The sequence below is a fragment of the Arvicola amphibius genome, chromosome 5 (assembly GCF_903992535.2).
Source record: "Arvicola amphibius chromosome 5, mArvAmp1.2, whole genome shotgun sequence".
In the NCBI taxonomy this organism is placed as follows: domain Eukaryota; kingdom Metazoa; phylum Chordata; class Mammalia; order Rodentia; family Cricetidae; genus Arvicola; species Arvicola amphibius.
The window spans coordinates 113,102,237-113,128,649 of record NC_052051.1 but is presented as its reverse complement, the minus strand read 5'-3'; the positions used below and the strand labels follow the sequence as shown (position 1 = coordinate 113,128,649).

General features: G+C 48.3%; 1 protein-coding gene across 2 annotated transcripts in view; it reads right to left on the bottom strand.

The window, feature by feature from the left end:
* Psd2 (pleckstrin and Sec7 domain containing 2) overlaps window positions 1–26,413 on the bottom strand; it is a 36,778-nt gene that overhangs the window by 5,547 nt on the left and 4,818 nt on the right. The window contains exons 4-11 of one of the 2 annotated variants that reach the window (XM_038331094.1): window positions 24,579–24,659; window positions 19,443–19,555; window positions 18,591–18,649; window positions 3,948–4,037; window positions 2,177–2,220; window positions 1,066–1,256; window positions 827–897; window positions 358–515 (exon numbers count right to left, since the gene is read on the bottom strand). In XM_038331094.1, the coding sequence (XP_038187022.1) occupies window positions 358–515; window positions 827–897; window positions 1,066–1,256; window positions 2,177–2,220; window positions 3,948–4,037; window positions 18,591–18,649; window positions 19,443–19,555; window positions 24,579–24,659 (807 nt within the window). The remainder of the gene's footprint in view (window positions 1–357; window positions 516–826; window positions 898–1,065; window positions 1,257–2,176; window positions 2,221–3,947; window positions 4,038–18,590; window positions 18,650–19,442; window positions 19,556–24,578; window positions 24,660–26,413) is intronic. The other variant, XM_038331095.1, reaches the window with a different exon arrangement.

Here is a 26,413-nt window from a genome sequence, read left to right as displayed (position 1 = left end):
GAGCCCTTCCCCCTAACCTCTGAGTCTGTCAAGGATTGAGTCACGGTTTATCACCTCAACCTTCAAGGTGCCCCTGCAGCCCCTACGGGCTTCTTAGACCCAGTCTGACTCTGTGGGCCTAAGATGAGGTGGCGTCTCTACCCAGCTTCCAGGTGACAGAGAGGATCAGACTGAGGACAGCTGCTCTGGGAGACTCAGAGCAGCCATTGAGCTATGTCAAGCAGACCCAGCAAGTCTGTGGCTGTCAGGCACAGCAGCTGAGGTGTCTGTCTATCCTGAGGCCAGGAGAGTTCAGCTTGCTGGGCTGAAGCGACAGGCTGAGAGTCTGGTTGGCAGCTCGGCTCTACTCCTACTTACGGTGCCTGGAAAAGGAAGACCCTCCAGTCGGCTGTCTTCAGCTTGAGCACATTGGACTTCTTACTGTAGTCAGAAGCCCTGGTGGCCAGAGCATGGTGCACGCGGATGGCATTCTTCAAGTCACCCTCGGACAGAGCCTTGTCGGGCCTGTATTCATCCTGAATGAGGTACGCTATGTCACCCCAGGCTGTGGCTTACAGCCCCACACATCCCGTTGCCGCTTCCCTCCCTCCCTCTCCTCCTCTGCATTACCTCTACCTTCCCGGAACCCCAACACGAATCACGCTGTGTACTCTCTCCTCACACTGCAGTCTGTCCCAGAGACCTAACACTAATCCACTTGGCATTTCAGAGTCCGTCTCCCAAAACCCTCAAAGCTCCTGAGTCCAGGTCAGACCCTTGATAGAAGAAGGCCCTAGCTCCTCTCCAGGCTTTCTGGGTGAGGGCTCTGAAGCAGCCTCCCTCTCACCTTCTGCAGGTACAGGATGGTCCCTTTGAGCACCGCGTAGAATTTCTTCCAGCCACGCCTCCCACGGGGTGCTGAGGGGGAGAAACGAAGGTAGTGTGGCTGCAACCTTCTGCTTCAGTGACTCCTACCTTGTCGCCCCTGCATGTCCACCCATCTGTGTGTCCCCAAAGGAATGGCCAAGGGTGGGTCCCCCACACACCAGGATCCCTCCCAGGTCCCTTCCCCAGTCTGACACCCACTCCTCTTGCCATCCATGTCGGCGTGAGTCTTCCGCGTCAGCACGCCATGCTTGTAGGTGGTAGCGCTGAGAGCCTGCGGGACATCCAGGAATGGATTGCCACCATCCAAGATCCGCGTCACCTTCTTTGTGCCTGTCCCAAATTTGTCATCCACCAGCTCGGACAGGGATTTTCTCAGCTCATTCTCATCACTAGGAAGGGACCAGACCTGAGAGCCACCTCCTGAGAGACCTTGCCCCCACACATTGCCACAGCCTTTCCCACCAGCATCAGAATACAGCTCCAGGGACCTGACCCGTCCAGTCCTGACCTTTGGTGTCTAGTCTTTCGTTCAGGGTCTCTAACCTAATCTTCACCTTTAACATAGAGCTGGAGACTCTTCAAGTCTCCTTCCCCCAACCTTCCTTCTCCTCTCCAGTCCTGGGGCACTAGCACCCCTGCAGACTGAAGCTGTGGCACAAACCATCCAACATGTTGGAAATAGTAGAACCATAGGGCAAGGCCCTGAAGTCCAGGCCTACCATGGGAGTCCTGGTAGAACAGTGCCAGATCTTCTCAGTGTTACAGTCCCTGAGATTTAGGCCCTGCACACATGCCCAAAGGCACAATCTTCCTTAGGGAGCTCAGCCATGGGGCTCCCCTCTGAGCCTCTCACAATTTCACCAACCAGCAACATCTCCACCCCTCTTTGTGATGGTTGTGCACAGACTTCATGGGTGAAGAAGCTGGGGCATTCGCTCCTCCCACTACCAAAAGCAATCACCACCCAAACATCTTCATACTGCTAGCTAGTGCTGTAGGGGACCTGTGCCTCCTGCCCTCCTGCTTCCCAAAAGGGAAAAAGCTGTCATTGACTGGGAACTCCGCAATATCCTCAGTACAGACAGGCCAGTCACAGACACCCACAGAGCTAAATTCTACAGCGATGTAAACTTTGCGCACCTGTAATCAGGTCAGAAAATAGATGCGTGCCTAAGGGTGTTGCCTAGCAGGGTAGGGGCTGGCGGGGCCTGGGTTAGGATAAATCAGCACCATGGAGAGTGGCCTGCATGCCCAGCCACTCCCTCTCCGGGGAACCGTCTCAATACCCACACCCCTGATCACTACTCACATGGCCCATTCCAGCTTTTCATTCTTGATGGAGTTGTAAAGCGTCTGAATCGGGGCGGAGAAAGGGGAGGGAGAGAGGAGTTAAGGTGTAGTCAGAGAAATCCCCGTGTCTCTCCAGCAATGTGGCTGTGGCAAGGGAGCACCTCTGCATTAAAGGGTAAAGTGGGGGCTTGACTCATACTTGCTTAATGTCAGCTTATGAGTGAGTGGTTTGCTGGGTGTACGGATGGGTGAGATTTCGTTATGCAGTCACTACTGTCTGCCTAGCCAGGAGGTTGTAAACGTCCCAGGGTCAATAATGTCTACCTTGTTCCCCACTGAATCCTCAGTACAAAGCCTAGAATGTCACAGGATGGGTGGGTGGATGGGATGTTGGGTAGTAAATGACTGGATGTCAGAATGGATTAGTGGTTGGCATATGAGTGTCTGAAAGGCTGGACACATAGCTCATCTAAGAGTGCTTATCCAGAAGCATGAAGCAGGGGATTTGATGCCCAGAACCATATAAAACCAGCATGGTAGCACAATCTTGTAACCCCAGCACTTGGGAAGTAGAGGCAAGAGGGCCAGAAGCTCAAAGTCATCTTCAGCTACATAGTTAGCTGAAGGCCAATCTGAGCCACATGAGACCTTGTCTCGAGAAAAAAAAAGTAACTTTGGGGGGGTACAGGAGTGGGTGAGGGGTAAATGGGTGGGTAAGTTGGTGCATCCATGCATGAGGAATGTGTGAAGATGGAGACGCAGGCAAAGAATGAAGGCGTAGAAGAAGAAAAGTGAGTGGATGGGTGATGGTTTGATCTTGTTTTGTTGTTTGTTGGTTTTGTTTTTTTTCGAGACACGGTTTCTTTGTATATTTCTGACTGTCCTGGAACTCTGTCTGTAGACCATGGTGGCCTCAAACTCGGAGATCCATCTGCCTCTGCCTCCCAAGTGCTGGTATTAAAGGTGTGTGCCACCACCCCCCAGCTTGATCTTAAAGATATGTTCTCAACAGGTACTTCCTGATGGTAAACAGATAATTATAGCAAAAAGAGAGGGAGAGACGATGTTCTCTTTTAGTTTCTGGAACTGACACATAATATTGTACATGTCTTCCTTCAGATTTGCCACTCAACTCCCCTCCTAGGACCATAAAGATATTAAAAGACTACCTAAAAATAAACTCATCATTTATACATACCCCCAAAATACATCTGCTCCTCTTTATCCAAGCCAAAACTTCACCCTGGGCCTGTCTCAAAGGAAACTAATTTCTTTCATTGCTGGTGATGGAGGAATGAATGAGCCTTTCCCTGTGGTTATGTTGGTGGTAGTGGTAGTAGTGGTAGTGGTTATAGTGGTAGTGGTGGTGATGGAGGAATGAATGAGCCTTTCCCTGTGGTTATGTTGGTGGCAGTGGTGGTGGTGGTGAAAGTGGTAATGGTGATGGAGGTGTGGTGTTGGTGCTGGTGGTAGTTATAGTTGTGGTAGTGGTGGTAGTGGTGGTGGTCACGGGTGGCAGCCATAACGATTGGTGGGCGTGACAGCTATTACTGTGATAGAAATGGCGGTGACTGGGGCACTGAAATCAGAGTACACAGAGCCTCACCATCTATCTTTCTTAGAGAAGACAGAACAGTCAGCTGAGGAACTGAGCAGTCTCCAACTCTGCCCCAGAGTGATGGGGCCCTGGTTGCCGTGCTATGGGTCGAGAATGTCAAGACTCAGTGGGGCAAAATTTCACTCCATTCACGTGGAGCAGGGCAAGGGGCAGGAGGACCTTTAGCAGATACCTTCAACAGGTCTTTGGCAAAGTCTTGGCCATCATTCAGCTGGTCCAAATTGGCAATGAATTGCTGGCAGGACATCTTCTTGCCAATGTTCTGTCATGGAGAAATGGTTCTGCCTGAGAGTAGGGAAGAAGGCTGGTGTGGTCCGCACCCCCTCCCCTGCCCAGGCAGACAGGATGAGGCAGCCAGGACAGTAATGAGAGTAAAATTGCCTGGCTACTCCTTTACCTACAAGGATTTACAAAACTTTTTGCATTCAAAAATCTATTTGATCCACAAGCAACATGAAATTCAGAGAAGGAGTCTGGTTGGCCGAGACTGCCAAGTGCCTGCTCTGCCCTGAGCATCGGACGTAACATGCATTATCAGATCTCCGTGTCTGAAGGATGAGAAGGTGATGTAGTGTGCAAAGGAAGTGGGCGGGCCCAGAGTCTGACATCAAAGCCCGTGCTCTCACCGGCTCTCCCACTGCTAACTCTCCCGAGGTCACTCAGCACCAGGACTTGGACCCAGGCGTCTTGGCTACTGAGCAGCTCTGCATATTCAGCACAGTTGCCTCACCCACTCACCTGTACAGAGTGAGGTCAGGAAGCCCTCCCAGAGGAAGAGCAAGTAAGAGAGTTTGGTCTCATGAGATAAAAAAACAGTTACCACCAGCACGCGTGGGCAATCCATATTGAGCTAGGCTGGCAAAGAGCTAGGGATGGATGGCTGTACCCCCAAATTCTGTCTTGTTAACCTCTCACTAGTAGAAGGGTTCAAGCCCTGTAAGCCCACCACCCGGCATTCAGACTTTCAGAGTATCCTTGGAGAAGCCCTGCTGGAGGAGGCCCTAGGCAGCACTTCAACGATGGGAGGATTTACGAGTTGGCGTTTGCTATGAGGCAGTGTTTCCATTTTACTATGGAACGGTAGCTTCCCATGACACGGGAATCTGTACATACATACATACATACATACATACATACAAGAATATTATAGTACAGCAATTTTATTTTCACACTCCAGAGTCTTGAACATGCTCGTGTGTGCAGGGATTCCCCAAGGACAGATTCCATGTGCACTGCCCCAGACTTTTTGATGTTGTCATTACTTTAACAAAGAGCCTCTACTAACTTCGGGCAGGGCAGCCACATACCACAGAAATAATGTGGAGTGTACTGCTGCAAGGCGATTGTGTGTGTGTGTGTGTGTGTGTGCATGCATATGTGTATGTGTGTGCGTGTGTGTGCGTGCGTGCGTGTGTGTGCATGCATGTGTGTATTGTGTGCATGTGAGTGTATGCGCGCGTGTGTGTGCGTGTGAGTGTGTGTGTGTTTGGCATAGGTCTCACCACGTAGCCGAGGCTGACCTCAAACTTGAGATCCTCCTGCCTCAACCTTCCAATTTTTTGTCAATGTAACACCAGCTAGAGTTAAGGAAACCTAAGCTGAGAAAACGCCTCCATCCTGCATTGCTTAATTAACGATTAATGTGGGTGGACCAAGGTCATTGTGAGTCCTTGAACCTCTAGGTTCTAGGTTGTATAACAGTTTCCTCCAATATTAAAATTTCATCCTTCAGGAAAGATCCTTAAGCAGGAGGTAAACAACTCAAACTAGTTTCAGGAAGTCCCTGAAACTGACCAGACTCATTGGGCGCCTCCCTGCCAGAGCAAACAGTAAAAGCTGCCAGTCCTTCTCAGATGAAGCCAAGCTGCCAAGACTCTTAGGTCAGTCCAGCTCCCTGAAAGAAGCAGAAACAGCTGAGCTGACTAGAAGAATTTAGATTACCTAAGACACCTGGAAAGACACCCTCCAAACTGCATAGCTGCCTGTAGGCTATGCTCCAGCTTCCCAGTGTTTATGAGTCCACCCTATACTGGGGTGGGCTTTAGTGATGTAGATGTTTTTGAGTCATTTCTGCTCCTAAAGAAACTCTCACCCATATTTCAGTAAGTAGCCCTGATAAAAATTATTGATACCCCAAGTTGGACTTTGGTGGGACCCATACTTTGATCTGTTGTGGGTTTCCTATCAGGGGTGAGCAGACGCGTGTGTTGTGCCACCCCTAGGAAGTTTTGCCACCCAACAAAGTGGTCCTGGGTTGTATAAATAAGCAGGCTTAGCCGGGCGGTGGTGGTGCACGCCTTTAATCCCAGCGCTCGGGAGGCAGAGGTGGGCGGATCTCTGTGAGTTCAAGGCCAGCCTGGTCTACAAGAGCTAGCTCCAGGACAGCCAGAACTAAACAGAGAAACCCTATCTCGAAAAACAAAACAAAACAAAAATTCTTCCGTGGCTTGTGTTTTAATTCCTGCCCCCAAGCTCCTGCCTTTGTGTCCCCTGATGATGGACTGTAACCCAAATAAACCCTTTCATCCCCAAAATGCTTTTGGCTACTGTCTTTATCATATCATTAGAGACTGAATTAGAAATATATATATATATATATATATATATATGCCACTGCACCCAGGTAATGTAAGGCTTAATATATAACTGATGAGAATTTTCTTAACGTCTTCCAAAGGGTTAAAAAGAAAAGATCCTATGTGTGCCTTGATATTTTTGTCTGTTTCTGTGTGTATCCTTATATACACATTTCCTGCATACAGACGTAAGCATTGCTGTGTCCTGGGCATTTGCAATAGAAGGACACAAAAACATGAGAAAATAGTGTCTTAGAGTTCCACACACACTGAACCTTCTCAGCTACTGAGAGGACAAAGTCAAAAGACAGCCGGGTAATGGGCTGGGTGTGTAGCTGGACTGGTAGAGTACCTGCTTAGTTAGGGTGTGTGAAATCTTAGGTTTGCTCCATAACACCACATAAACTGGGCATACTAGTATATACCTGTAACCCCAAAACTTGAGAAGAGGAGGTGGGAGGACCAGAGTACAAGGTTATTCTCAGCAGTAGAGTCAATTTGAGGCTAGTTTGGGCTACATAAGACTCTGTCTCAAAAATAAACAAATAAATAGCCTTTTAATCTTAATAATGACATATCCTTGTTAGGATACCTTCGGGCTGGAGAGATGGCTCAGAGGTTAAGAGCATTGCCTGCTCTTCCAAAGGTCCTGAGTTCAATTCCCAGCAACCATATGGTGGCTCACAATCATCTGTAATGAGGTCTAGTGCCCTCTTCTGGCCTGCAGGCATACATGCAGACAGAATATTGTATACATAATAAATAACAAATAAATAAGTAACCAAAACAAAGGATACTTCCCAATAAAAACAACTGTCCAGGGTCTGGAGAGATGGCTCAGAGGTTAAGAGCAATTACTGCTCTTCCAGATAACCTGAATTTGGTCCCAGCACTCACACTGGGTAGCTCAGCCCTTCTGTAACTGCAGAAAACTGGTGCCCTCTTCTGGCTTTCACAAGCACGCACATGTAGCACACATGCACAAAGGAGTGTGTGTGTGTGTGTGTGTGTGTGTGTGTACACCTAAATAAGAATTAGTGGAAAAGTTTAAGTTTTGACTGAAATATTCGTGGAACACCTGTGTAAAGACACTGAAGAAAAATATGAAGCAGACATCCTGCCAGTCTGGGAATGTAGAGAGAGCCCTGCACTGGGAAACTTTCCTCTTTGAGGCACGACCTTAAAGAGGAACCAAGTGACCCTATTGGAGTTCAGAGCTTACCAAGGGCAAGGGGTCCTGAGAAATACCCCAGCCATATGTCAACATGAAAACTGAAACAAAGAAGGGAAAGGCTATATAGTTCATTCTTCAGTCAGGAAGAAAATGATTCCAGGAGAAAGCATGAAGAAACAGGAAGTGTGAAGACAGAAGAAGCATGGGGAAACAGGACGTGTGGAGAAGTAGGAAGCGTGGAGAAGCAGGAAGCTTGGGGAGTCAGGAAGCATAGGAAAACAGGAAGTGTGAAGTAGGAAGCATGAGGAAGCGTGGAGAAACAGGAAGCTTGGGGAGTCAGGAAGCATAAGGAAACAGGAAGTGTAAAGAAGGAAGCACAGAGAAACAGGAAGCTTGGTGTTAGTTCCCACAGTGGCCGCAGCCTGTTTTGCTGCCGAAGCAGTTACACCTGTCACCAGGTGCCTGTCCGCCATCAGCTATGCGACAGATGCATCCTTAAAAGTGTCCTCCGGGCACAGCTCGCTCTTTCTCTCTCTTACTTCTCTTGTCCTCCTTGTCTCTCGCCTGTCTTCCTCTCGCCTCTCTTCTTGCCTGTTCTGTCCCTGCCTGCCTCTCTCATGTCCCCACTCAGAGACAGCCTTAAGCCCTTTCACCTACCCTCCCATCCCCCAATAAACCCCTTGTGCTAACTCTGTTGTGCATGGCCCGTTTGCTTAGTGGCATACCTTGGCAGGACCCACCAAAAGGCACCCATTTTTCTTTCTTTTTAAAATCATTACCCTTGGTGAATCAGGAAGTGTGGAGAAGTAGGGAGAGTGGGAAAATGAAGCATGAGAGAGCAGGAAGCTGGAGAAGAGGGGAGTGGCGGGAGTCAGGAAGCATGGAGAAGACTGGGACATGAGAAAACAGAAAGCTGAGAGAGCAGGAAGCGAACTGAGGTGTTCAGGTGCCACGTGGCTCCAGATGTGATAGACACACTTTTAACAAGTCAGAAATGTACATCATAAACCAAAAAAAGAATTCTGAGGCCTGAGTATGTAGTTCAATGGTAGAGCACTTGTCTAGCTTGTGCAAGGCCCTGGGTCAACTCCAGTAACACAAAAGGCAGACTTTTTTAGAAAAAAATTCTGAAAGAATGCACAAGTAAGAAGATAACAAAGGAGGGGGAAAAAGGAGGAAAAAAAGAAAAAAGGCTGGAGAGATGCTCAGTGGTTAAGAGCACTGGCTGCTCTCCCAGAAGACCTGAGTTCAATTCCTAGCACCCACGGGGCAGCTCACAACCATCTGTAACTCCAGTTCCAGGGGACCTGACGCCCTCACACCAATGCACATAAAATACAGTTAAATTATAGAAAGAAAGAAAAAAAGAAAGAAAGAAAGAAAGAAAGAAAGAAAGAAAGAAAGAAAGAAAGGGCAGATGAATAAAACAGAAAAGGAAAAGTAACTAGGCTGGTTTATTTATTTACTTATTACTTTGTTTTGTTTTAAAAGAGGGACTCAATCTGTAACCCAGGCTGGCCTCAAATTCTTAATGATTCTCCTCTCTCAACTTCCTGCATGCTAGGATTAAGAGCATGAACCAAAACACAAGATTTATTTGGTATACTTAAGTTAAAACATGTCATAATTCATTAAGTGGACAAATTAAAAGGAATTTACCAGAACTAGTATTTGTAAAGTATATGATGCAAGAGTCATACCCTAAATATAATTGAACAGACATCTTGGAAGCCAAAAGTTAGAAAAGATACACCATATAACTAACATAATATCTCCAGTACAGATCCACTAATGTCTCTAAGACAGCCCTGATGATAGGAAGCATTAGAAGAGAAAAGAGAGCCGGGCAGTGGTGGCACACGCCTTTAATCCCAGAACTCGGGAGGCAGAGGCAAGCAGAAGTTCGAGGCCAACCTGGTCTACAAGAGCTAGTTCCAGGACAGGCTCCAAAATTACAGAAAAACCCTGTCTCAAAAAACCAAAAAAGAAAAAAAGAGAGAGAGGGAAAAGGGGTGATGTTTTCATGGTAATAAAAGCATCATTCCAGCAGAAAATATAATCATTGTAAATCTTTATATATACCAAATAGCACATAGGACATAAAACTGATAGACCCAAAAGATGACACAGTCACAATTTTGGTTGCAGATCTTAATACTACTTGTCAGGTCCCAAAGAAACCTGGGACAAGACTCATTCCGTATCTGGGACTCCTCCAAGCACTTCTCAACCACCAGCCCACCCCACCACCTCTCCCATTCCCCCACCCACCCACTACACACACACACACACACACACACACACACACACACACTCACACACACACCCATCACCCTGAACCTCTACAGCCCAGGGGCTGGCCTTCTCTTCCCCCAGCTTCTCTTTCCAGTCATTTGGGCAGAGCTCCCTTGGCTCCTGGTTGGCTCACTCCTGGCTCTTGGTCCATGGCTCCTCTCTTGGTCCACTTGCCCTCTCTCCTCTTCTCTTCCTCACTGCTCTCCCCTCTCTTCCTCTCCTCTCATGGCTGGGTTCGGTCTGTACCCTTCCAGATGCCTCTGTCTGAACTCTACCTTGTATCTACAATAGAAATCTTTCTCCTCAGCCATACCTCGGAGTGGCCACGTCCTCATTTTCTTTCACTAGTCACTCATAAGAAGATCAAGTAGACAAAAAGAAATAAGTAAGCAAGAATACTAAAGAAGAAGGTGCCAAAAGGCTAGAGAACCGAGATGAAGTGGCCATACCCTTTCGGAACACTTCCCAGTTCATTCTGTAGATGTGGGGCGTACCAGTGCCTGGCCAAAATATCACAAGAAAAGAAAACAACAGATCAGCAGTTCTTTAGGATAAAGATGCAAAAATCCTCAACAAAATACTAACAAACCAAATCTATCATCTTCTTTAAAGGACTGTTCACAGATGGTTTGAGACTGTTCAACAGGTAAAGGCACTTTGCCGCTGTATCTGAGGATCTGAGTTCTAGCCCTAGGACTCACGTGACGTGATGGAAGGAGAGAGCCAACTCTTGCAAGTTGTCCTCTGACCTCCACAAATGTACCAAGTGCCCACTATCCCCTCCCCAAATAAATAGAAAAATATACTTAATAAACTAGGAAGAGAATGGATCATCTCTAAAGGATGAAGGGCGTTTGTGAAAAGTCCACAGCTGACATACAATGGTGAGAGACTGGAAGCTTTTCCACTAAGATCAGGAACATTTCCACACAAAAATTGTACTAAAAGTCCTAACCATCTGGGCATGGTGGCACACACCTTTAATCCCTGCACCTGGCAGGCAGAGGTAGGAGACTCTCTGTGAGTTCAAGGCCAACCTGGTCTTTATAGTGAGTTTCAGGACAACCAGGGTTCTGTAGAGAGACCCTGTCTCGTAGATAGATAGGTAAGTAGATAGGTAGGTAGGTAGGTAGGTAGGAAGGTAGATAGATAGATAGATAGATAGATAGATAGATAGATAGATAGATAGATGATAGATAGATAGATGATAGATAGATAGATGATAGATAGATGATAGATAGATAGATAGATAGATAGATAGATAGATAGATAGATAGATAGATAGATAGATAGAGTCCTAGCCAGAACGGGAAAAAATCCAAATTAAAAAGGAGAAAGTTTTTTCATCATTTGTTGCAGATGCCATGATTTTATATTCAGAAAATGCTAAAGATCTAGAAAAAGCATTAAAACTAATGAACACATTTATTGAAGTTGCAAAATATAAGATCAATGTATAAAATCAGTTGTATTTCTTTTTCCAAGATTTTTAAAATGTTATGTGTTAGATCAGGTGTGGTGGTGCACGCCTTTAATCCCAGCACTTGGGAGGCAGAGACAGGTGGATCTCTGTGAGTTTGAGGCCAGCCTGGTCTACAAAGTGAGTTCCAGGACAGCTGGGGCTACACCCCTACATATATCATGCATTTATACACAATAGCAAATTTAAAACATTGTTTTTTAATTTTTATTTTGAAACAAGGTTTCTCTGTGTAGCTGTGAGAAATCAGAAAATAAAATTCGGGAACAACAGCATCAACAAGAATAAAATGAGGAAATGTGCCGGTCAAGCACGTGTCAGTGTGAGGACACACGTGAAAGCCAGCACAGCAGTGCACATCCACAAGCACAGCCCAGGGGAGATGGCAGGAGGATCCCTGAGGCTGGCTGGCCAGTCTGTTTGAATCTGCGAGCTCCAAATTCAGTGAGAAACACCGTCTCAACAAATAAGGGGGAAAGTGATTGAAGACTGGCCTCCAGTGATGTCCACCTCTGGCTTCCATACTCATGTGCACACGTGCGTGTGCACACACACTAAATAAAATATAACTAGATATATGCTTCCCCCCTAGAATTCCAGCAGAAGGAAGGCTAAGGCAGGGGGATCATAAGACCATTCCAGGTTACATATTGAGTTCCAAACCAACCTAGATACATGTGAGCTTCCTTCAAAATAATAATAATAATAAAATGTCAATATATTTAACCAAGGAAGTTGGGGTCGGAGACTCAAGCCTGTAATTCCAGCACCCAGAAAGCTAAAGCAGGGAACCCATGGTGAGCTTGAGATATTCTGAGCTACATAGTAAGTTCCAGGCTCTGAGTTACAGGATGAGACCCTGGTTCAGATAAAATTCAACCAAGGAGATGAAAAGTTTGTATACTCAAAACTACAAAAGAATTCTAAAATGAACTAAGAAGGTATAAATCCACAGAAGGATGTCCTTTGTTCATGGATTAGGAAGATTTAGCATCTAAAATGGCACTTCTCCCCAACAGACCTGAATACTTGAGGTGATCGCCATCAAAATCTCTCTGCTCCCCCATCCACACACATGCCCCCACACACACAAACACAACCCCCTTCACACACATCTCCCCACACCCCACATACATACAACTCCCCCACACACACACTCCACACACACACCATACACACACACTACACATACACACATCACACACACCGAAACACACACACACCACACACACACTATACATACACACACACTGCACATACACACATCACACACACACCAACACACGCATACACCACACACACTATACATACACACACCATACACACACCACACATACACACATGACACACACACCGACACACGCACACACCACACACATACTATACATACACATACTGCACATACACACATGACACACACACCGACACACGCACACACCACACACACACTATACATACACACACACCATATACACATCACACACATCACACACATGCCCCATCCCCCCACACCTCACTTCTTCAGAAATACCAAGGCCCATCCTTACATTTTTATGTAATTGCAAGAGATCACCCCCCTCACTCAGTCTTGAGCATAAACAGACCTCACCCATCAAACTTTCTGACTGTGAATTTACTAGAAAGCCACAGAAGTGAAAACAAAGAATAGAGCTACAGAACGGAAGCAAATTTCACATCAGGAGGTAAACCCACAATTATTGTCTGAGATAAGGTTTCTTATACCAGGGCTGGCTTCAAACTCACTATATACACAAGGACAACCTTGGACTTCTGATCCTCCTGCCTCCACCTCCCAAGTGGTGGGATCATAGGTGTAGGTGACCATCAGTTTTGTGGACACAGGGCCTCAGATGCTAGACAAGTGCTCTACCAGCTGAGCTCCCCAGCCTCAAATGCTAGACAAGTGCTCGACCAGCTGTGCTCCCCAGCCTCAAACTTACAATTTGCAATCAACCAATTTGGTGTTGTTGTTGTTGTTGGAGATAGGATCTGTTATAGTGCATACAGGCAGCCTCAAACTCCAAGTTCTGCCTGCCTCGACTTCTTGAGTGTTGAGTACTGATACATAACACCACGCTTACCAGCAGACTAGATCTTAACAAGCCTGCCAAGACTGATGGGGAAATAATCTGCATAAATGATGCTGGGACCAGAGATGTCCAAACGCAAATGAATGGAGTTGAATGTATCTCACACTGTATGTCTGTACGCGGAATAGAATTTTAAACTGAGCGTAGAGCTGGGGCTCAGTGGGAGGGTGCTTGCTTAGCACATTTGAGGCCCTAAGTTCAACCCTCAGTGCTGAAGAAAACAAAAAAGAAAAAGTCAAAACTACATAGAAGGACTAAAACTCAGAAGAAAGCAGGGCAAACCTTCACGGCCTGGATCAGGTGATGGTTTCTTCTTATGTTTGTTTGTTTGTTTGCTACAGGGTCTCACTATGTAACCCTAACTGACCTAGAACTAAACATGTAGACCAAGCTGACTTCAGACTCCCAGAGGTACCACCTGCCTCTGCCGCCTAACTACCGAGATTAAAGGCGTGTGCCACCACAACACTGGCAATGGTTGTTGACTCATGATGTCCAAGGCACAAACCAAAAGAGAAGGCCGCAGGGCTGAGGCAAGAGCACAGTCAATAATGCACCTGCTGTGCAAGCGTGAAGGCCTGGGTTCAATCCCCAGCACCGTGTAAAAAGTTTGGTCTGGTGGTGCATGCCCTCATCCCAGGGCTGGAGAAGAAGGGACGGGAGGATCCCTTGGGCTTCCTGGCCAGCCATACTAATGTAATCAGTGAGTTCCAGGTCCTAGTGAGGCCCTGTCTTTAGAAAAAGATGGATGGCTCCAGAGGAATCACATTGCAAACTGACCTCTGGCCTCCTCTACACATAAGCACACACAGGTTCACACACATGCAGAAGATAGATTTAAAAACTGTTCTACGTCACAAGACTCTATCAAGAGAGTGAGAAGGAAGGCGCGAACAACCAGTAATAGGAGGGAAACACTTCAGGTCGTATGCCTGATGAAGTTCTCGTGTTCTAAACACAGAAAGCCAGCCAAATGCGACAACAAAAACAGCCATTTAAACTGGACACAGGAGCCAGGCCTGGTGCTTGCCCATCAGCCAGCACTTTCAAAGGTTGGGTCAAGAGAGCTGTGAGTTTGTACCCAGCCAACGCTGTAGAGTAAGAGAATAGATAAATAAAGTGGGCAAAGGACCTGAGCAGACATTCCAGAGAACACACACAAATGGCCATCGGGCACATGGGAAGCAACTCGGTACTGTAGCCATGGAGACAGGTGAATCACAACCTCAGCAGGGCTGCCATTGTTGCTCAGAGGTGGAGCTCTCACCAGGCATGCTCAAGAGCCTGGACTCACTCCGCAGCACTAAAGTCAAACCGAAAAACTGAAGTAGTATCTCATATCCACCAATATGTCAATAGTATCTTCAACATGGTAAGAAAGGTTAATGCCGTTGACAATTGGAATCCTTATGTATTTCTGGAGGGATAGGAAATATTTAGCCAATGTGCCAGACGTTCAAATATAAAAATATATAATTCAGCAAGTCTACCTTGAGCATATACCCAAAAGAAATGAAAAACTAAGGACCTTGATGACTCAGCAGGTGAAGGTGCTGCCAAACCTGTTCATCTTAGTTCCAACCCTAGGAGACCCACATAGAGGAAAAAGAGAACCAATTCCTGCAAGGTGACCTCTGACCTCCACATATACCCAACACATGCACACACAGATTTTTTTTTTGTTGGTTTTTCGAGACAGGGTTTCTCTGCAGCTTTTTTAGAGCCTGTCCTGGAACTAGCTCTTGTAGACCAGGCTGGCCTTGAACTCACAGAGATCTGCCTGCCTCTGCCTCCCGAGTGCTGGGATTAAAGGCGTGCGCCACCACCGCCCGGCACACACAGATTTTTTTTAATAATTAAAAAAAGAATTGTGGCAGGTGTGGTAACATGTGTCCCTAATTCTAGCACTTAGAAGACAGAGGCAGGCAGTTTAGAATCCAGCCTGATCTACATAGCAAGTTCCAGGCCAGCCAGGGCAACACAATGAAACCCTGTCTCAACAGCAAAAATTGAGAACAGGCGTACAAACTAAAACTTACACACAAATTTTCATAACCCCACATGCATATCCATAAATGCCCTATGTGGCCTTTCCATGCAATGAAACACAATTTATCCCTAAACAAGAATAAAGTACTGACTGACACATGCTACAACATGAACCAGCCGTGAAAACATTATGTCAAGTGAAATAAAGGCTGACACGGGAGGCCAGGTGTTGTATGATTCCACTCGTGTGAACTGTCTACAGGAGACAGACCCAGGCGGGGGAAACCAATCCACCAGGGACTGAGGTGAGGAGGTGGGACTGCTGGTGGTTTTGAGGCTGATCTGAGAGTGAGGGAAAGTTCTGGAATGCGTCAGTAGTGGGTGCACACCGCTGGGCACGCACTCACTGCCACTGCCATCTGCGTTAAGTGGTTGAAACAGTCAGCTCCCAATACTGTATTTCACCACAATGGGACTAATCAGCAAGTGTACACGAGACTTCCACGACATGGAACATCTGGCCTCATTGCCATAGAGGGACATCTAATCACTAGAGAACACACCCCAAGTCAAACCCTTCATTACAGCCCATCTCTCTCTAGGCCAAAAGCAAGACTCGCCAAGGTGTGGGGGAACAAAGAAGCCATACCAAAGAAGTTATTTGCTTTAAAGCAATATTTATAAACAGCCACCAGGTAAAGAGACGTGTACAGGAACAGGGGACCCAGAAAACGGCACAGCCTGAGAAGGCGTATGGTTGGGAACACTAAACGCCCAGTGTCTCCTTTTTCCCACCCCTATTTTCATCAACAGGATTTCCCTTGGCTCTGGGCCTTGGTGTCTCTCCACAGCACCATCTCATGACTGGGACCCTGGCTCTCTCAGGCCAAGACATCTCCCTAAACCCACATCCTTGACCAGAGTGGAGGCAGGCTGGGATTAGCTGCTACCCCGCAGTGATTCAGAAGGTTACCCTTGGCAACCACTTTTGACCCAGGGCAGCCATCCTTTTTCTGAAAGTCTGGCACAGCACTGAGGTAGGAATGATCCTAGCCTGTGTTTATGGCTCACATGAAAGAAAGCCTTAAAGACAGTAGTCACATCCCGCATCTTCTACCCACCACGAGCTTCACTACCCAGGCCTGACACCCTCACACGTACATGCAGGCAAAACACCACAGCACACAAAATAAAATAATACATTTTTTAAAAAGAGAGAGACTCACAGGCAGGGGTTACAAGATGGGGAAACAAATAGAGGCTTGGTGAGTTAAGAGGTTTGTTCTAGGCCATACCAGCTGTGCTGTGGGCAAACACAGAGAAGCCTAACCCATGTGTCCCTCCCCTCTGCTTGCTGAGCAACACTGCTTCCGGGAGCTACTGCTCAGTCTGCAACACTGTGAAGGCCCAATCCAACCACCGCTCCCTCCTCAGCTGAAGGGTCCAGACCAGCTAAGGCCCACCGTCTGGGGGTCTCTCCACAGAGAACAGGCACAGTGTGGAGGGGTGTACTTAGTACTCCTTTTCAAGTAGCTAGCAACACTGTGGACAGAGGGAGCGAGCTCGGGGAAAAGCTGACTTGTACAGGGTGTTCAGTCCATTTCCACACATGGAGAATACACATCATATACATACATGTACCCGCAAACCCAGCTGGCCACTCCTCCTCTCCCTCAGCCACTCCGGCTGCCACCAGCCTCAACGATATACCCACAAGTTGTCCATCACTCAAGCTATAAGAGTAGCAATGAGGGCTGGAGAGATGGCTCAGCAGGTAAGAGCACTGACTCTTCTTCCAGAGGTCCTGAGTTCAATTCCCAGCAACCACATGGTGACTCACAACCATCTATAATGAGATCTGGTGCCCTCTCCTGGGGTGCAGGTATACATGCAGGCAGAATACTGTATACATAATAAATAAATAAATAAATAAATAAATAAATAAATCTTCAAGTAAATAGTTTTTTTTTTTTAAAAAAAAAGAGTAGCAATAGATACCACTGGACACGTGATAGTATTGTTCACAGCAAAACCCTTGCCAGGGTCAGGCCCTGGCAGTTGACATGGACTACTGCCACTCTTGGTTCTCCCCAAGACACTAGAGGGCATCATCACTGGCCTGAGAAGATGCAGAACCTGAGACTTGAGGGGAACGTGACTTGCCCAGGATCCCATAGCTACCCAAGGGAGGCAAGAATGGGTTGGGAAGCTTGTCTAGCCCAGATTTTTCTTAGACCCCGTATCGCCTGGACTTTTCTGGTTTACTAGAACCAGACATGCTGGCCTGTTGTCACTGAGTTACTAAGATCTGCCCGACTCCCAGGAGGGGCTCTGACCAACCCTGAGTGAGTAAAGGCCACAGAGCGGTTGGGTGGGGCGGATGGTGTGACAGGACACGAGGGGGAATGGAGGCAGGGCTAAGCACACGGCATGCATACTCTGACAACAGAACTTACCACCTGAGGAAGGGAGGGCAGGGGCGCCCAGAGCAGTAGCCAACAGAGGAAGGAAGAAGGAATTAGTGAGCGTGGGAAGCCTGGAGCAGCCTGGGGCCTGGGCACCCCACACCTATCCTTCCACTCACTGGCCTGACAAGAGTGAAGGGGTGAGGAGGAGCCCCCTTAAGAGTCACCTGCCATTTGATTGGCAGAGACCAGCTGTCTGGGGCTTGACATTTCAGGAAGGCCACATCTGGGCTTTTAGAGGAGAGATGGAAGAGCAGACAGCCATGGTAGAGCAAGGCACGGGCTCCACCACAGATGCGTCCTGATAGCTTGCCGCATCTTAAATTCCACTCAGCTGGGCGCAGTGGTGGCGCACGCCTTTAATCCCTGCACTTGGGAGGCAGAGGCAAGCGGATCTCTGAGTCTGAGGCCAGCCTGGTCTACAGAGAGAGTTCCAGGAACAGCCAGAGCTACTACACAGAGAGACCCTGTCTCAAAAATCAAAAAGGAAAATTCCCATGAGCCTCAACTGTCCTCACTGTTCTTGGGAGCCAGAACCCAGGCAGAACCAGTGGATACAATCAGGACAGAGTCAAATCTAGAAGCAAGGCAGCCAGCCAGCTCCCGGGTCTGCCAGGAGAAAACACTGTCCCTGATTAACGGTTCCAGCAGGAGGGAGGGCTACCGATGGCCCTCAATGACAGGAGCCAGGGAGAGCACATTTGCCCTCGACAGTCCCTACTCACATGTCCATGCAGGTCTGTGTTCAGTAGCATCAGGGCACAGGTCAGCGTGTGGATCCCATCTACACAGAACACAAGGGATTCTCAGTGAGAACCCACTCATTCCCACCCAGGGTCTCCCACCCGCCAGCTAAGGAAGCCAGACATCTGCCACCAAGCACTTCAGGGCCAACACCTGGGTGACGCCCAACTCCCCAGAACCCCTAACCGCCCTAGGGAGGTTCTAGCTCAGAAGTCTGCCCCTTGCTAACAAAGTTACCTAGTACCTTAGACCTAGGAAAGGCTCTGAACCCAAGTCATGTCCCTACGATAGCAATAAGAGACTTAGTCCCTCAGTGCCCATGATTCAGGTCCATCCATATGGCAAATCCTGCCCCTGTGAGTGACCTGCATGGAACTCCCCTCCCCTACAGAGAGTCAGCGCCGTGATGGGAGACATGGAGCATGGACTATGTTAAAGGACTGAGTGCAGGAAGGATTTACAGGCACTGGGAACAGAATGACAATGAGCAAGACTCACTGAGCTCTCCTGTCCAGCAGGCCATCTGATATTCACTGGACATTGTATTGTTTTGTTTTGTTTTATTTTTTGAGGCAGGGTCTCACTCTGTAGCCCAGGCTGACCTCAAGCTTGAAATACTCCTCCTGACTCCTCCTACCAATCCCCGGGATCTCAGGTACGAGTCACCGGACCCAACTGTACTCACTCCATCTTAATTGAGCACCTAGTATTTGCCAGAGCATATGGCCCACCTGGGCCTGACTGCAGGCCAGAGGTAACAGGTGGCCGAAGAGCAAGAGGACCAGGACTCAGCCAGGCAAGGAGTGGGGGAGGTGGGTCAGGAAGGGCTGTACCTTCTGACGTGCTGTCGTCTGGGTTACACTGGCAGTACCGGCGGGAGAAGTGGGTAAGGACTCGTTCTCGCTCCTGCGTCTCCCCCATCAGTGGGAAGGCCTTCAGGAAGGTTCTAGAATGTAATTCAAGGTTGCTGAGTGAGTCTCAGAGCCCCTAATTCAATCTTCTCACTGGAATAGAAAACCTATTCCCCACACACAAACACACATAAGACCCATGATCCTGTACCCCAGTACCTGGGTCTGGACACCCTCTGCATGCCCAGGAGAACCCCCCAACCCTCCAGGGTGGCCTCTGGATCTACTCCCTCTCTCTCTCTCTCCCTCCCTCCCTGCCTCCCCCCCTCCCTCCCTCCCTCTCTCTCTCTCTCTCTCTCTCTCTCTCTCTCTCTCTCTCTCTCATTCCTGCAGCACCCTTTTGAAAGCAGGCAGGGGGATGGATCTGAACAAGGCAGGCAGGTACCTCGGAGCCAGTTATGAGTTTATCCTAGACTGCCAGCCCCACCCATCAGCATGGGTCTCTTCAGCCTTTCCTAGACCCCTGCTCTCCATCAGCTGAGCCCTAGGCCCGCCCCTCCATTCTCATTCTCCCACCCCACGACTCTGTGATTTATTCTTCATTTTTCTGGGGTGGGGAGTTGTTTGTTCTGAAATACTGTCTCTCTACATAGCTCTGGCTTTCCTGGAACTCAATGTGTAGACCAGGTTGGCCTTGAACTCAGAGATCCACCTGCCTCTTCCTCCCAAGTGCTAGGATTAAAGGCACGTGCCACCAGGCCTAGTCTTCCTTTTGTCTTTATCTCAATCCCTCCTCTTCCTCCTCCTCCTCCTCCTCCTCCTCCTCCTCTTCCTCCTTTTCCTCCTTCTCTTCCCCCTAGTCTACTCTCATCATGTGCTCAGGGCACCTACCCCAGCCTCACAGCTAACATCCCACACACACATTATATCTGCCTTGTAGACACACAGGCAATCTCAACCCACCCACAGCCACTCAAAACCTTTCCATGGCTCCCCCCCAAACCCCGGAGAAACATCCACATCCTTCATATTGTGGCCTTGCTGATGGCCCAGACCCCTCCTGTCCCTGGACCACATACCCAGGTGCTAGCTCCCGACAGCATCTTCACGATCAGGCAGAGCAACACTATTCTGGGCCTCTGAGCAGGCTGGGACCCCTCTGGGACATCCCTTCCATCTAATAATCCCTCTCAATACCAAGTTCAAAAGTCAGTTCACTCTTAGGGATACCTGGAAGCTGATCCCCAAACCAGAGGGCCTAGAAGATGGGGCCCAAGGCGGTCACCCGGGTCCTAAGCACACCATTTCCTTGAGAAGGGAAACCCCAAGCTGAATCTGTCTGGATTCACAAGACAATATGTCCTAGTTTTGCTATGGTTTCTTTGCTGTATGGCCCAAAATACCTGCAATCTCTGATATGCCTAAGACCCCTGGGACCTACAGCCAACCTTTCCCCTTGGAGATCTCCAAGCCATTCCAAACTGAAGAGTACTCCTGAAATTCATTTTTTTTATTTTTTTTTTTTTATTTTTTTTTTTTTTTGTTTTTTCGAGACAGATTTTCTCTGTGGCTTTGGAGCCTGTCCTGGAACTAGCTCTTGTAGACCAGGCTGGCCTCGAACTCACAGAGATCCGTCTGCCTCTGCCTCCCGAGTGCTGGGATTAAAGGCGTGCGCCACCACCGCCCGGCCTGAAATTCAATCCTAAGTGATCTACTATTATAGAAAAACATTCCCCACCGATATCCGGTTCTCCTCCTCTCCTGTCTATCCTGTCCTCTTCACTGTGTCCCCTCATATCACACTGTGTTTCTTTTTATTTTACTTTATAAGGACATGAGAGAACCTGCATGTACATCTGTGCACATGTGCGCAGGATGCACAGAGGCCAGAAGAGGGCAGAGGATCCCCTGGGACTGGAATTACAGATTATAATCCTGAGCCTCTTTGTGTGTGCTGGGAATCGAACCTGGGTCTTCTGGAAAAGCAGCCAGTGCTCTTAACATCTGAACCATCTCTCCAGATCCAATCCACTGTACATTCTAAACTCCAGCCCCATCCTTCCAGATCCTGATTCCCAGGGGCTCTTTACCAACCCCCCAAACCCCACATCTCCTCCCCCACACTCTTGCCTACCCCTGGGCTCAGTCCCACCATTGCCCACGTTCTCACTATCTCTGTCCCAGCTGCTTTCCCCTCTACCTCCTGAGCAAGCTCTCATGTCCATCTGTCCTGCTCACCCCACGGCATCCTCAGGCCCGTCCTCTCCCTCCAGACCCCTTCGGAAATCTTCACACTGCTGGATTAACGGCCACTAGCACACTGCTATGTGCTGCTCCACACCCGTTGCCTTTGCAGCTCTACAGGTTCTGGACAGCAAAACCTCACTCTAGGAACCAATAGTCAAGGCCCCCGGCCCAACGCCCACACCTCTGATGGTGAGCCAGTTCCACTTAACACTGTCTTTCTGATCGCCCTCATTTTTGGCGCACTCCAAAGACTCAGCTCAAGATAGAGGTGCTCACAGTAGAGCAATATGCATCCCCACCAGTGGCAGAGAGCACTTCCTTCAGCTACAGGTGAAGCAACAAGAACCACAGGCCCACGATCTCAAGATGGAGCGGATTGACATGTGACATTCACCCTTTCCCTGGGTGTATTGCCAACAAAGCCCTTGGGCAAAAGGCAATACATTGGATCCTTTCTTGGGGCTAGAAAAACAAATCTGGAGTCTTGAAGGGCTGTAAGCACATGAGCACACAGTTGCCAGACTCTGGAGGCATGACAGTTACGGAGTTGCGAAGTTAAGCAGAAAGCCTTCCAGAAGTAGGGGGATGGGGGGTGCATTTTTGCTGCAAGGAGGTGGTAAAATGAGGATTCACCACCATCAAGGGGAGCAGTCCCAATGAAACAGCAGGCTCCCCATGCAAGGCTGGAGTCAGCCCTAAGAAACGTCACACTTTAGAGCTGCCACTCCTCAGCCCTGGCTGAGGAACCGTGTCCCATGTCCCTTTCCAATTGCCTTATAAAGGAAGGGCTGGGCAAACTAAGAGATAGAATAGGTGCTAGAAACCCAAGAGAACAAGCAGCAAACAGAAACACACAAGGTGAGGACTAGCGAGATAGCGGCTCAGTGAACAAAGCTGTTGCCATGAAAGCATGAGGTGTGGAGTTCAAATCCCTAGAACCTGTAGCTGTCAGGTGAACACACATCTGCCTGTCCAGCAACCCGCTGCAATCCCAGCGATCAGAAGGCAGGGAGAGGGTACTCCTGGAGCAAGCTAGCATGCTAGGTAGGTCGTGAGCCCTGAGTTCATCTGAGTAACTCTACCTCAGATAATACGGTGGAGAGCAATTGAGGAAGACTCTGACATCAACCTCAGCCTCTACACACGCCTTCCCACATGTGCACACACATGCACACACATACACATGCAAACAAATCACAAATACACTACAAAAACACACATATATGTGATTCAGATGAGTTAGTAAAAAGATGGGGAGTCCCACATAGAATTAAAATGTATTTTAAAGCTTAAATTGATGGAAATTCTAGAAATGTAAAATGTAACTGAATTAAAAACTTAATGAGGTTTTTGAGGGGTATGTATTCATGCCTGAGGGTGTGTGCGCTTCAATTTGTGTAGATGTATGTGTGTTCACGTGCACACAGAGGCCAGAGGTTGACATCAAGTGTCTTCCTTAGTTGCTTTCTACCTTATATATTGAGGTGGGGGGGGGGTCTCTCACTTGAACCAAGAGAGCATGCTGATATGGCCAGCCTAGATAGCCAGTTTGCTCTGGGGTTCCCCTTTGTCCTGCCTCCCACACACTGGAATTACAGGCAGACACCATGCCCACCTAGCATTTACATAGATTCCTGGGGTCTGAACTGGGGTCTGAACTGTGGTCCTCACCCTTCCTACCCATGTACAGCCATCCCTCCAGTCCCTCAGTAAGTTCATTGGCTTCAGTGATGCATTGGACATAGCAGAATGGCAAGTATACTGGAAGCCAACAGAAAGTATCCCAACCGAGACAGAGGGAAAAAGAATAAAAACTGATTTTTAAAAAGTATAAGAGACGGGGACTGGAGAGATGGCTCAGAGGTTAAAAGAACTGGTTGCTCTTCCAGAGGTCCTGAGTTCAATTCCCAACAACTGCATGGTGGCTCACAACCACCTATAATGAGATCTGGTGCCCTCTTCTGGTGTGCAGGTGTACATGCAGGCAGAACACTGTATACATCATAAAAAATAAGTCTTAAAAATAATTATAAAATGGTAGGGCGGAGGTGGCGCACGCCTTTAATCCCAGCACTCGGGAGGCAGAGACAGGTGGATCTCTATGCGTTTGAGGCCAGCCTGGTCTACAAGAGCTAGCTCCAGGACAGGCTCTAGAAACTACAGGGAAACCTGTCTCAAAAAACCAAAAAAAAAAAGAGCTAGTTCCAAGACAGGATCACCTGACAGAGCTACAGAGAAATCCTGTCTTGAAAAAAGCAATATATACATATATATATATATATATATATAGATAGATAGATAGATAGATAGATAGATAGATAGATATAGATAGATATGTGTGTGTGTGTGTGTGTGTGTGTGTGTAAAATGTTTTAGGTTTAAGAGACATACAGGAGGATCCAACATCTGTGGGCACAGCCCTTAGCTCGGAGATGTTGCCCTTGGCTCCTCAGGCCTGGCCTAACATCTTTCTGGATGACGTTGGGCTACATCCACCCATCCCACCTCTCCTCCTCCTAAGGCCCTCAACTGACCCTCCTGTGACCCAAACACTGAAACAGTGACAATCAAGTCCCTTTTACCATCAAAGCAGGCCAGGTGTATGAAGACCTCTAGCATTCGACCGGCAAGAAGTGTGCCACACAGGCAAGCCCTGAGAGCCACGACCACACTCCCACCTTCAAATCCTGAGCACCCATCACACTGGCTGGCATTTGCGGAGTCGCTGGACACCTGCTACCCATAGTTTCCCTTCCCTACAGCTTCACAGAGGGGTAAAAGTTGTGCAGCAAGTCATGACAGAACCGGAATGACAATCCAGGGGTGCTGTTCTACCACCTGTGGCCACTGTCCCAGCCCAGCCCCACTGACCTGAGCGCTCTGTCCAACGTGAGGCCTGAGAAGTCGAAGAAACTGAGGTACTCCCCAGCGACCAGCCTGCTGAACTCATTGCTGCCAAGAAAGCATCACGGGATGTCAGTTAGAAGCAGGGCCCAAGTCCCAGGACGGCAGGTACTGGGGAAGTAGGCCCAGAGAACCCTTAATCGGTTCCAGAATGGCAGGTACTGGGGAAGTGGGCCCCAGAGAACCCTTAACCGCCTTCCAGATCTCTCCAGATCCTGAGTTGCCTCTGCTCTGGTAGCTCAGCTCAGAGAGACCAACCTTGATGTGGGATTTCAGTCAGCTCAGGTAAGAGCTTGCTCAGTGAAGGGAGTGGGGGTGAGGTGATGCCAAGTGTCCCAGCACAGGAGATGATATGACATCACATCAAGCCACTGGAGGGTCAACAAGAGGTGAGGCAGGAGCAAAACCTCAGGCCCCAGGAAAGACCAGGCCATGGCTACAGACTTTGAAGCTAACACCGTACCTATGAAGTGGAGACACACGGAGAATGGGGCCATAAAGAAAGGTAGCCAAGGTGAGAAAATTTAGGATGCTGAGGTCACCAGAAAGGAAAAGGAAATGACTGAGAAGGTGGAGATGTCAGAGCTCATGACAAGGACAGGGCTGGCTGAATCCCTGAGGGAGCAACCTTGTTAGAGAAAGCTTGGATTGTGAGATCTGAGCCCTTTGAGAAGAAAGTGCAGGGGACTCTGTGGAGCAGTGCTCACCTGTCACCTCGGGAGCTTGAGACCAACCTGCTTACATACTGAGACCATGTCTCAGAAATAAATAAGTAAAACTTTTAAAGGTGCAGATGGGCTAAAGGTGTAGCTCAGAGTGTCTGCCTACCATGCACAGCACCCTGGATTCAATCCCCAGCGCGTAGGAGTCAAGAGGACCAGGGGTTCAAGGTCAGTCTGGGTTGAAGCCATAGCTCAGTGGTTAAGAGTATTCACTGCTCTTCCAGAGGCCTGGTTCCCAGCACCCACGGCAGGTGTTTCACAACTGCCTGCAATGCAGCCACAGGGGTTCTATCGCCCTCTTCTGGCTTCCTTGTGCATCCGCACACATGTAGCATACAATCACACAACACACACATCCGTACCCATAAATTTAAAATATTTTCTTTTAATGTGTGAGCCCAGGGCAGAGCTCTGCAAGCAGCCCCAGTAAGGGTCTAGACCAAGGAGAGAGCTAGTGAAGGGGACTGAGCAACACCAGAGGGCAGGGCTGTGCCCTCCTGGAGGCCTGAGAGGAAGAATTTGAAGAGATTTCTACATGACTCTAATCAAGCCTCATGCTTTCCTTCCCTTTGACAGGATCATGGGAACTACAGGAATGTGTGAAATAACACTTTATCCACATCCGAAATGTGGGAAATTCTTTGGGATGAATGGCCCTGTTCCTTCAGTACATAGCCCTTTAGAAGAGAGGGGCCTGGGAAGATGGCCTCAACGTTAATATGCTTGCCTTGCAAACCAGGTGCATTTATAATTAAAATGAATTAAAATGAATAAGTCTCTGGATATTTGGAAGCAGCTGCCAAGACACAAACACTCTGCCTACAGCCGGGGACCTGAGTTTGGATCCCTAGCACCCAGGTAAAAAACCAGCATGGGCCGGGTGGTGGTGGCGCACGCCTTTAATCCCAGCACTCGGGAGGCAGAGGCAGGCAGATCTCTGAGTTCGAGGCCAGCCTGGTCTACAAGAGCTAGTTCCAGGACAGGCTCTAGAAACTACAGGGAAACCCTGTCTCGAAAAACAAACAAACAAACAAACAAAAAAAACCCCAGCATGGTGGCATAGATGTGTAATCTCATCAC